The 13,040-nt window shown below is 38.3% G+C and overlaps 1 protein-coding gene and 1 long non-coding RNA gene across 2 annotated transcripts; both read left to right on the forward strand.

Annotated features, from left to right (window-relative positions):
• Window positions 1-5,472: 5,472 nt before the first annotated feature.
• On the forward strand, window positions 5,473-9,251 carry LOC121517072 (tumor necrosis factor receptor superfamily member 14-like; the record flags this gene model as incomplete). The annotated part of the gene is made up of 4 exons (XM_041798585.1): window positions 5,473-5,485; window positions 8,040-8,195; window positions 8,984-9,071; window positions 9,161-9,251. Coding segments are annotated over exons 1-4 (348 nt in total), but the record flags the coding sequence as incomplete, so codon positions are not given.
• Window positions 9,252-9,291: 40 nt separating this feature from the next.
• LOC121517094 lies at window positions 9,292-9,606 on the forward strand. The gene is made up of 3 exons (XR_005992533.1): window positions 9,292-9,312; window positions 9,397-9,419; window positions 9,515-9,606. It is a non-coding gene; the product is annotated as an uncharacterized LOC121517094 (long non-coding RNA).
• Window positions 9,607-13,040: the final 3,434 nt, after the last annotated feature.

Here is a 13,040-nt window from a genome sequence, read left to right on the forward strand (position 1 = left end):
GACAGAGAGAGACAGAGAGAGAGAGAGACAGAGAGAGAGAGAGAGAGAGAGAGAGAGAGAGAGAGAGAGAGAGAGAGACAGAGAGAGAGAGAGAGACAGAGAGAGAGAGACAGACAGAGAGAGAGACAGAGAGAGAGAGAGACAGAGAGAGAGAGAGAGACAGAGAGAGAGAGAGAGAGAGAGACAGAGAGAGAGAGAGACAGAGAGAGAGACAGAGAGAGAAAGAGACAGAGAGAGAGAGACAGAGAGAGAGAGAGAGAGAGACAGAGAGAGAGAGAGAGAGAGCGCATTCAGCAGCACCTCATTAATCATGGATGGCGCTGATTTCCAAAAACAGATATGGTGAGGGTTGATTTACTAACGTAGCGTCCAGGTAAAGTTTTTGTTTGGTCAACATTGTATCTACATTACCTCGATTATATTTACCAGACAGGCTAGTTAGCGGGTGTAAATGTGAGCAAAGCCCCCTTAATGTTGTAATGGTGGTAATATTTCCAGTGTTAGAATAGTAGTAATATTTCCACATTCATTGATAAAAATGTCTCTGGGATGGAAAGGGAGGATGACCGTTTTAGAAGGGGGATGGTTTTGACCATTTTTATTTCAGGGGGGATGCCACCCCCCCTCAACTCGAGTACTGGGTTTAAGCATGTAAATAAATGAACTATAGCCTTCTGTTTTGTGTTTTAAGGCTCTAAATCCTCTAAAACGTGATGTTGAAAGAGGAGGATGTTTTTTAAAGGAGGGTGTAGGACATCAGCAGGTTTATTTCTGACAGAGGTGGAGAAAGTACTAGATTATTGTACTGAAGTAAAAGTAAAGTTACTTAAAATATACTTAAGTAAAAGTAAAAGTAGTAATCTGTAAATCTACTCAAGAAAAAGTAGCCTAAGTCATTTAAAATGTACTCAAAGTACAAGCTATATACAGTAAAATCTGATCTTTTCTTAATGTGAAACACCTACAAAAGAATATGAATTTATAACCAGGTTGTTGTTATAAGGTGAGACTTAACCTAAAGTCAAATTCAGCAGCAGTTTTAGGATAAAATGTGAAATTATTCTCTCTCTGCTGAACATCATGAGCTGTGAAAGTCAAACTTCAGGACATTTTCTTGTTGGCTGAAAGCTAGAACCTCCTCATTTTGGTTTTAGTGTGTTTTTTTACTCAGTACTTAATACTTTTTAAAATGTAGTGAAGTACAATACTCTCCTCAAAATGTATTTAAGTAAAAGTAAAAGTAGTGATTTTGAAAAGTATTCAAAAAAGTACAAGTACACATAAAGGCTACACAATTACAATAACTTGAGTAAATATAATTAGTAAATTTCCCACCCTGATTTCTGTGTTTTGTCCATAAATGTAAGTTCTTACCATTAACACATTAAAAAGATTGATTCTATTTTTTTTAGTGTGGATGCTGCTGATGAGGAGGGTCTCCAAAAGAATGACTGACTGATAAGAAAAAGAGGAAGAAGTCCATCTCCTTCACAAGTGTCCACTACAGACTTCAGGACCTTCAGGGGCTCCAACCGTCTCCTAACAGACCGTCCAGAAAAGAGAGGGGAGACAGACAACCTTCTTCATCTGTGTGCAGAAAGGTAAAACCCACAACATCCCAGCAGAGACAGAGGAGTGGAGGACTTCCTGATCTCCCAGAGACAATCAGTCCTTTCCAGAACAGTCCAGCTCACAGCTCAGTTACTGCATGCATGCCAGTGGGCCCAGAGTGGGATCTAATAGTCACTATCATTATGTACAGGGATGATCATCAGTGGACTAGATAGACAGTTCATACACACTGGTCAAATGCATGAGTCTAGTTTAACTTATTTAAAAAATAAACTGTGACAAATCACTTCAGGTTTAACTAAAGTAATGTATGCAACGTTATAGGTTGAAAGTCTCTCAATATCTATCATGTGGTTTGAAATAAAATGAACAAAATCTTAAGTTCTGTTACCTCATTTTTTCTCCACTGGGGGTTACATTAGTTGTATATGTGCAGATTATCTAGCATTGACTGCATCAGTAACAGTGATCAGCGGTTGGGGGGCCCCCAGTCAAACTTTGCTTAGGGCCCCAAGTAAGCTTGGGCCGGCCAAGTAAATACTCAACAATTCAAAATAACAGAAATTGGGCACGCCGGTAGTCGAGTGGTTAAGGCACATGCCATATACGCAAGCGACCCGGGTTTGAATCCGGCCCGTGGCACTATTTCCTGCATGTCTCTCCCCGCTCCCTCCCCCTGTTTCCAACTCTATCCACTGTCCTATCAAATAAAGGCAAAAAGGCCAAAAATAAATCTTAAAAAAAAAAAAAAAACAGAAATTGTTTTTAATAGACACATTAAGTTCCTCCAAATAAAATATGTGCATTCCATGAATACAAATGGCTTCAAATCAATGAAAACAGTTGGATACAGTTGGAAAAAGTCTCACTGGAAGAATGCCCCCAGACCCCCTAGTCTTGGGCTAAGCCCCTAATGTTGGCAACACCTAGCTCCGCCCCTGCTGTCTGATACCATGGTAATAAAAAAAGAGTCCTCACCGAATATTTGGCAACTATTTTGTTTTTATTCAGCAAATATCAGACAGACTCAGAAACATGGGCTGAACTGTGGAAAAGCTTTGGAAACACGTCTGTTTATGCACCGTCACACACTTCTAAAGGTGCAGACTAACACACCCTTCCTCTCTCTCTCCGTTAAACTCAGACGGATATTTGTAGAACATTAAAAACGACCAGGATCGACCAAAGTGCTTCGCTGTATAAAAAAGTAGCTGCAGGTTCTGGACCAGCTCCAGATTCTAGACCAGCCCCAGATTCTGGACCAGCTGCAGACTCTGGACTGAGGAATGATCCAAACCCACATATAAAGAGCCATGATATAAATGCATCAGCCTCTCTAAATCTTTGAGGCAGACCCGACTTTACTTTGGTTACCAGCCTCAGTGAAATAAACTCCACTTTAGCAGAGATCTGCTTATCACGTTTCAAATCCTCATGAAAATAAACACCATGACTCTGAGGAACAAACACTAAGAAGGCCCAGACTACTCATGATCACATCAGTCTGGTCAAACATGTTTAACTGTCTTACTGTCATTCACATTTAGAAAATTCAAGGTCATCCATGTTTTAACATCTTTCACACAGTCAAATAGAGTCTGTCTGCCTGTTTTCAGAGTCAGAGGCATGTAGAGTTGAACATTATCTATAAACAGTGAAGGAGACGTGTACTTGGAAAACAGAAAAACTGATTTTGTAGGAGTTTGGCTGCAGTTTTTCATCATTTAAAATAACCCTCTGTAGTACTGGAGTGCATTATTTTGGTTTGTTTTGCATGTGTCTACCTTACATGTGCCAATCTCATGACCTTTTTACTTTTTCTTCATCCTGCCTGCTGGGATGAGGACACCAGGCACGTGCACACATAGACGTCAAGGGGCTCGAGCATCTTCCCTTTATCTTCCATGAGAGAAAGTTCCCTTTTACTGGGACGTTTTTTTTTTTTCTTTAAATAGATGAATCTCTCTCTCTTCATATAGGCTATGCCGTTTATTCCTGTGTGCCAAACTAAGAGATTAAAAAAAAAACTCTAAAGTTCTGACATCCTCAGCAAACTTCTCTGTCTGTTGCCCCGAGGTGTTTTCTGCTGTTTCTGTTCTTGTTTATATAAGAGGTGAGTAAAGAACAAAAGACAGCAGTAGGTTAAGTAGGGGAAGTTTTCTGTGGCCCATGGCTGCTTTCAATCCTTGTCTGTAAAACCATCATCATCAATCATCATCATCATCATCATCCAGCCTCCTTCTTTGTCTACGTACACTGCCCCCTCCCTTTCTGTCTATGTGACTTACATTATTTGTTGACTTACCAAAACACCTTCATCGTCCATCTGCCCAATCTTCTTATTTAAAAATTTAGTATTTGCGTTTCCTGCACACAGGCTGCTGTTTTCATTTTTTTTCCCCGCTTTTTTTCTGTTCTTGTTTATATAAGCGGTGAGTAAAGAACAAAAGACCAGAGGTTACAAAAGACAAGACCAAGTATAGTTACCATGTGTGTTGCTAACGTTCATATGAGTCACTATCTGCCGTAATCAGTTTACTGTAGCTAAGGCTCTTCATCATGGTCATACAGGCTGATGTTCTGGTCTAAAGGGGACAGACTACAGGTGAATACAGGTACATGTGTCCAGAAATCTATCATCAATATCTTTGTATTGATATGCGCTGTTTAATTAAAATGCGCTCATTTGCATACATTTGCCAAGGCACTGGAGGTCAATAGGATAAAAAATGAACTATTTTGATCACCCCCACCTCCAAAAAGAGGTAAACATTGAACTGTAGGACAGTCCCTCGCCATGATATTGTACATTTATTAATGTGTATTGGTTTTACTTTTTAAATCAAAGTTTATCACCCTGGTTTGCTATAACAACCATGATTTTCTTTATGGTGGAAAAGTTATTTGTATCTATTGTGTATCATCATTCTGCTTAAATATAGAAATGATTTTGCCCATCTAACCCAGCACTAATTTAAGCTCTGATCTGTTTGTAGGTCATATCACCGTTTGGATCTTGTCTTCCCAAAGATGGCATCTCCAGCTGTGATGATACTTTTATCGGTAAAAAAGAAAGACAACTATGTGAACTGTGGCATTACATAATTTTGGCTGGGAGGATTTAAAAATTGTGGACTTCCTGTTGACTTGGTGGCATGGGTCCAAGATGCTTTTTTGTAGGTCTGGGCCTGATACATATGGATACCAAATTTCCAAAATCTATTTTTTTTAGGGGTGCCACTGAGCTAATATACCAGACCCACCTACAAAAGCTGTAGCATTCCCTCTCAGTTACCCACTGAGGATTTTTCCACCAAGTTTGATGTCTGTTCAAATACATTAAGCAGGTGAAAACTACTTCCTGTTTCATGGTAAAAAAAGAGCCATGGCCACACCTTTTCACGTAGACTTTTGACTTGCAAATATGTGTAAAGTCCATATCTGAGAATGTGCCTTTTCAGCAGGATTTGGCCAACCATTTAGCAATAGTAATGTGAAATTCTAAAGCAGTGACTTCCTGTTGCCAGAAGGTGGTGCTGCAAGTTTATTAAAATTTTCAAGTGTGAATGTATTAAAGCCCAGACTGATATGAAGCGCATGAATTTTGTCTCCAATATGATGATGTATGTCAGAGTTACAACTGTTCATGTTCATGTTGCTTCCTAAAAATAAACGCTTGGACTAAAAGTAAAGACTAAAATGTGAGGACTTTTTATGGACTATAACTTAAGACATTTAATCTAAAGACTGAGACTAAAATTAAAAACAGCTATTAAAATCAGCACTGCTCAGATTTATATTTTTTGCTGCTCTTCATAGATACTCCTCATGACTGTCTTCATTGGCCGAACCCTCACATGTGGTCTACATCAGTATCAAACAGGAGATGGATGCTGCCCCATGTGTCCGCCAGGTAAGATCTACCTGAATGTTCAAGAGTCATTGGGATATATTTTTTCTCCAATCAGTGATGCTAACAGAGAGGGTTTCATTCTTTCCTTTATCTGTTTTAAATAAAGTGTTTTTTTTTTAATGATTACATTTCTGCTAAAATTAAATATACCAAGAATAGTATGGAGAGTACCAAAGCTGTTAAATATGCACTCTAAAGAAGTGTTGTGTCTCAATGATGATAAAAATTCATGTTTATCTTTAACTGTTGTACTTAAGTAAATATTCAGAGCCAGTACTCTTTTACTTTTACTTTAGTGAAGGAGTTGAATCAGTGCTTCTACTTTTACCAGAGTTTTATTTTCATGAAAGCATGTGTACTTCTACTGAAGAACAGAATGTGAGGACCTTTGACACATAATCAACTATGTGGCTAGAAGTCACTCATAAGAGGCCTTGTCAACTTTATTTTCACCTAGCTGTGCTCTCCATATGTGTAAAATGTTTTTATTATTATTATTATTATTTTGAACAGGAACTCGGGTTAGCAGGGACTGCACAGAATCCAGCGGCACCAGCTGTTCACCCTGCTCTGAAGGAACCTTCATGGACAGTTATAATGGATTAAATTCTTGCTACCCCTGTGCTAACTGTGATGCAGGTACTGAATATCTCTTCTCTTATAACAATAAAGTGTAACTGAACCCTCAGACCACCTTTTTCAGGTGACAATGTATGTATCAGGATTTTTAGTAGTACTGATGATCAGGTAGGGTTCAAATCGAAACTTTCTAGCACAAAATATTTATTTGACATTTTGTGTAAAAAGGCGAGCCTATGGGATTTTTCAATGGGTTTTTGGATTAGTGCTGAAAATAAGCTCTGTTTCCAATAAAAGTTTATGAAACTTGCACGTTTTGTTTATAAAGATAATCTTCATAAATTGATAATATAAGCATCATATCTGGTTCATTAATCTAACTGACGAAAGTAAAAAGCTAACGTCATGCTATTGAACTACAACACGGTCGACTGAGTTTAACGCCATCACCAGCAGATACACGTGAACAGCTCAGTTGCTGCGCTTCAGATGATGATGTGTAATCTTCCCGACAATCGCTGTAGTCCTCGTTAGCTGTCTTTTAGCAACCAAGACATAAAAAGATACACAATTCAAAGGTGGGGCACGTTTCAGATGTTTTTATGTTGTAGGATAAAACGTTAAACTCTCCTGAACTTGTGTTCATCACAGACCTTATTTCAGGCATTTAACTGAAAACTCATTCAAAAATCCCGGAGACTTTCGAGGGAACCAGAAGTGCTAAAATGCTAACTCACTTCCTGGTTTTAGGACTCATTCCTGCACCGCTCTATAGCAGCAACAGATTTATTAGAAATAAAAAACTGAAATATCACATTGACATAAGTATTCAGACTAGTGCTGGTAACTGATTAAAAAAATAATCAAGTTAATCACATAAATGAGCTGTGATTAATCATGATTAATCATCCATTAACTTGCATTTTGGTTTGAGATTAAATCATTACACATTTGGTAAACTATATCTTTAAAATTTTGACGTCTCAGAAAATGGTTTCTCCTTGGGTAGCTCGTGGTAAGTCTACCTTTAACGGTTCTCACACTCAGACCAATAATCAGATTTATTAAGAGCAAAGACTGAATTATGTTGTGGCTGATAAGGGACAGTAGGAAGGAGTAGGTGGGTGTGTTACATCCCCTCTCTTCCAGCCCTGTCTAGGACTTTTAAAGGCACTTTTTAAAATCCTGGGGTAGATGAACCTCAAAAGAAACTTGTGTTTTTTTCTAATTTTTTAAAAATTTATTCTAACATTCAACTAATCAGAAAAAACAGAAAAGCTTCCAGACAGCAAACATACAAGTAGAAATATGAAATAGTCACATAAGCAAATATTTGTCAACATTGGACTACGATTGTTAAAAATCAGATCAGGTAGAGTAGAGTAGGGTCTTTTTAAGCCTTATTGATTTGAATATATTTTATTGAATTTGAAAATGGCCGGCTCATTCACTAACAGCATATCAGTAGTGTTGTCTCCGGCTGGGTGCTGCATGTCTCCTCTCTCCCTGCTCCCTCCGGCTCCCCTCCTCCTCTACCTGCAGGCTCCCTCCGCTCTCCCATCATGCATTGAGGTTGAGTCTGTCCCCTGTGCGTCTCTAGAGACATGAGTGCTGTTATGCCCCTATTGTTGATTTATGAGTATTTAAGACAATAACAGAGAATCGTGACTGTTTCTATAAAATGCCTTATACTTTATATCGATGAATCTGTGAAACTATACCTCATTATTGGATTTAACAACAGAGATTCTCTCTCTTGAGCACATAAACACAGAGTGTCTAAGATCCACTGTTAGTAATCGCAAGTTCAGACTTTTTCTTGTCATTTCAACTTTAATCTCAACTAATCTCCAAAATTATGTTCTCCTTCGTAGGTGGTCCTGATCCTCTTCCATATTAAGACAACATAAAGATGTCTGGAAGGTTTCAGATGACAGTCAAAGTGCTAATTTATCATTTCGGTATGTTTTGACAGGTTCTGGACTGACGATGAAGGAGCCGTGTACCAGGACGTCAGACACGGTTTGTAAACCGGTCGAAGGATTTTACTGCGTAAAGTTGGACAAGCAAAGCTGCATCGAAGCACGGAAACACGCAGTCTGTGAACGAGGACAATACATCGCACAGAAAGGTCAGTTTAGGAATCAGAATACTAAATATTGTCAGTTTTGTTGGCTCAATTACAAAAATGATCATGGAGGAAGGGACGATGATGAGCTAAAAATAGATTTTTGTTAATGGAAACTGACAAAAATCAAGTCTAGTTTTCAACAAGGAAGAATCATAAATGATAGTGCTGGACTATTGTACTTTAAAAATCAGTAAATCTGTAACTCTTCTGTGAATGAGAGAGGTAGAACTCACTAGAGCTGTGTATCTTCACAGGTGTCACAGTTCTAATCAGTTACAATTATCAGGCCAACACTTTGACTTGGTTCCATATCACAGTTCATGACTCATGATTGTTATTTCTGACATCTGCACCAAACTGATAAAAATCTGCATTTTACGTCTTTTAATTAGCTCAAACGGACATCTGCTTTGAAAAATCTTTTCTTTGAAGGCGGAGCTTATGTGATGTAGAAACCTACCATTAGCCCTAGCCCTAATAATAACAAAAATATTGAATTAAAAATCATCTCTTATGTCAAATAAAATATTTGCATTAAAAAAACAGCTTTCAGAGAAAGCACATTAAAGTAGGCTTAATATTTGAAGGTTCTAGACTTTTTTCTCTTTCTTAATTGACTTGTTTTCTAAAACATGTTAATGACCAATGTAACATTAAAATCAAGCAGCCTTATCACCTCACACTTGCTTTCCTTTCCTCACGCAAGACGATCAAATGTGATTGACACAGGTGTAAGTTTAGTCTTCAAATCTGATGGAGACGTACATTTATTATTTTTATATTTACAGGAACCTCCTACACTGACACCGAGTGCTCCAACTGCACTGCTGGAACGTTTTCAAACGGAACCATGTCTTCTTGCCAGAAACACAAGCAGTGAGTCAAACATACATCAGACATGAATACAGCTGAGATTATGAGATCATACAGATGTTTCTGTACTAAATCTCCCTCTGTCATTACAGATGTGGCATCTCTCTGCTGCTGAAACCAGGAACAGAGTCAGAAGATGCCCAGTGCGGACATCTACACCCAGCCATAGTCGCAGTGATAGTCTGCATTTTTATTGGGTTAGCAATCTTGGTCTTCAGGAGACAGATCTGGAACTTTTTAACAAGTAAGATTTGTTTTGTGACTATAAAAACAGAATCATGTTTCAACCCAGCCTAAACCCTCATTACTGTTTTCTTTTTTATCATAGGACTGGGACGGATTATCTGCTTGGTATGTTTTATCCTCTTTACTGTTGTCGAGTTTAAATGTTGATTTTGTGGGTGATGAAAGAATCTGAATGATTTTACTCTTTTCCATATTTGTAGAGAGGAGCTCCGCCTGCAGCTTAACCAGCACATATGAATGAGATTAGTGATGGGAACTCCAGCTCTTAGGGGGACCTGGATCATCTGGCTCAGCTCAGACTCTTTTTGATAAATTTGGCTTTTTAAGCCAGCTGTATTCAACAATGCCTTGCCATATACAGTTGAAACCAGAAGTTTACATACACTATATAAAAAGGCACAAACTTTTTTTTCTCACCGTCTGACATTAAATCAGATTAAACTTTTCCTGTTTTTGGTCAATTAGGATTACTAAAATTATTTCTATTTGCTAAATGCCAGAATAATGAGAAAATAGTTTTTTTAGACAATTTTTATTATTTTCTTGAGAGTCATATGTTTACATACACTAAGATTACTATGCCTTTAAACAATTTGGAAAAGCCCAGAAGATGATGTCATGTCTTTGGAAGCCTCTGATAGGTTTGTTGACAACATTTGAGTTAATTAGAGGCACACCTGTGGATGTATTTTAAGGCACACCGGAAACACACTGCTTCTTTGTGTAACATCATGGGAAAATCAAAAGAAATCAGCCAAGATATCAGGAAGAGAGTTGTGGACTTGCACAAGTCTGGTTCATCCTTTGGTGCAATTTCCAGATGCCTGAAGGTGCCACGTTCATCTGTTCAAACAATTATACGCAAGTATAAACACCATGGGAATGTCCAGCCATCATACCGCTCAGGAAGGAGACGGGTTCTGTGTCCCAGAGATGAACGTGCTTTGGTCCGAAAAGTGCATCTCAACCCAAGAACAAAAGCAAAAGACCTTGTGAAGATGCTGGCTGAAGCTGGTGAGAGTGTGTCATTATCAACAGTCAAACGAGTCCTGTACCCACATGGGCTGAAAGGCCACTCTACCAGCAAGAAGACATTACTCCAAAAGAAACATAAAAAGCCAGATTACAGTTTGCAAATGCACACAGGGACAAAGACCTTAATTTTTGGAGACTTGTTCTGTGGTCTGACCAAACTAAAATTGAACTTTTTGGCCATAATGACCATCGTTACATTTGGAGAAAAAGGGGGAAGCTTGCAAGCCTGAGAACACCATCCCAACTGTGAAACATGGGGGTGGCAGCATCATGTTGTGGGGTTGTTTTGCTGCAGGAGGGACTGGTGCACTTCACAAAATAGATGGCATCATGAGGAAAGAACATTATGTGGAAATACTGAAGCAACATCTCAAGACATCAGCCAGGAAGTTAAAGCTTGGGCGCAAATGGGTTTTCCAAATGGACAGTGACCCTAAGCATACTGCCAAACTGGTTACAAAGTGGCTTAAGGATAACAAAGTCAATGTGTTGGAGTGGCCATCACAAAGCCCTGATCTCAATCCCATTGAAAATTTATGGGCAGAGCTGAAAAGGCATGTGCGAGCAAGGCGGCCTACAAACTTGGCTCAGTTACACCAGTTCTGCCAGGAGGAATGGGCCAAAATTCCTGCAAACTATTGTGAGAAGCTTGTAAAAGCATATCCAAAACATTTGATCCAAGTCATACAGTTTAAAGGCAATGCTACCAAATACTAATGAAATGTATGTAAACATCTGACTCTCAAGAAAATAATAAAAAAATGTCTAAAAAATTATCTCTCTCATTATTCTGGCATTTAGCAAATAGAAATAATTTTGGTAATCCTAATTGACCAAAAACAGGAAAAGTTTAATCTGATTTAATGATAGACGGTGAGAAAAAAAAGTTTATGTGCCTTTTTATATAGTGTATGTAAACTTCTGGTTTCAACTGTAAATATATTTGTGTTTAGAATTTATGTTTAATAACAGTTTTATCATATTTCCCAAGCAGTTAGCTAATCTTTTCACACGGTGGCCTGCCACTACTGGACAGACAGTTTATCTGAGATGCCATACATCTCAGAAAGGAGATACTGTAATTTACTGTACAACACATTTCTAGTTTAGATTTTTTTTTAAATTCACCTTTATTCAATGACAAAGTCTGGCAGTAACAGTCATGAAAAAACCACATTACAAACATTTCAGACTAAGAATCATTTCATAAATCAAATAGAGAAAAATGTCAGGTCTCATCTGGGGTTAAATTATATACCTCACTACTATAATTGGAGAGCTGTCTGTCTGTCTGTCTGGATTTGCAGACCTCCCTGTTGCTCCAATTCTCATTCATACCTATCAGAGGACTTCTTGGATACACTGGGTCAAAACTGGAAGCATAACAACATCATAAAGATGTATAGATTTGGTATAAAACTCCAAAATTCAGGTCCCCATCCACCGATACGACTGACATGCTGACGTACAGCGAGTGTATTGCATCACTTCCTTTTAGTGCTGCAGCTCTCTTGCTGTTTCTTACGCCATTACACACCCCAACAAGAACAAGAAGACACTGCGTTTTCTTACATCTCTATGGCGCTACACTGTAAGTTCTTTTAAGAGTGGTCTGAAAACACTGCTTTTCTCTAATGGGGGTGTGTGTGTGGGTGGGTGTGTGTGTGTGGGGGGGGGGGTGTGTGTGTGTGTGTGTGTGTGTTGGGGGTGTTGTTCAAGTTTTTTATTGCTTTTACTCTTTGTTTTTATCTTGTGTAAAGCACATTGAGTCTATATTTGTATGAAATGTGCTATATAAATAAAGTTGAATTGAATTGAATTATGCCTTTGACTGTTAGATGAAGTACAGTATATTAGCATTTTGTGTGTACTCTAAGGAGTACAGATGACCTGCACTGTACAGCTGTGTGTGAATTGAATTGCTGATTGCTTTTTCTGTTCGTCTTAATCTTCTGTAAATTGAAATGTGCTACACAAATGAAGCAAAATTGAACTGAATGAAAACTTACTCCTGCTTCCTCATCACAGAACAATGCTGAGTTGTGAGTTGTGAGTTATAATGATAATATTCATGATCTGAGTACAGCACATAGATTACATTACTAACTAGGATGCTGATAGGTAAGTTGGTGCACAAACGCATATGACATGCAGCATTTTACCACAGTATTTTAGATTACAGTTAAGATCTATTAGTGCATGTGTGCATGTGAGCTGAGGCTTTCACCACAGTCGTTTCAGTTACAGTTACTACACTACTTTGTGCAAATGTGCATGTGAGATGACTGAGATGTATTCCTGAGACTAGAGAAGGCAGCGATCATAGTGTCCTGGGCCCAGAGCGGGCTCGCACTCAGAATCAGCTTTACTGACATGTTTATCAAACATGTAACTAAATGTTATTATAAAATCAAAGTTATACATTATATTTTACTGTAACAGTGCCTGTTTTTCTGTTTGTGGTGCTAATAATGTGGCAAAGTTAAATATATGCCTTCAGCATCAGTGTTTTAAACATGCTGTTCACTGTCTGAATGCTTCAGTGATTCTTTCAGTGTTCATTTCTCATCCATTCTTAATACAGAATTAGAGCTTTACCAAACTGGAGTGTTGGCATCTGAGTCTCTGGAAGTAACATCAATATAATTCCCACATTTTTAGAGGGATTAGTTGGTGAAATAAGAAGTTCAG

This window comes from Cheilinus undulatus, linkage group 11, assembly GCF_018320785.1.
Source record: "Cheilinus undulatus linkage group 11, ASM1832078v1, whole genome shotgun sequence".
In the NCBI taxonomy this organism is placed as follows: Eukaryota; Metazoa; Chordata; class Actinopteri; order Labriformes; family Labridae; genus Cheilinus; species Cheilinus undulatus.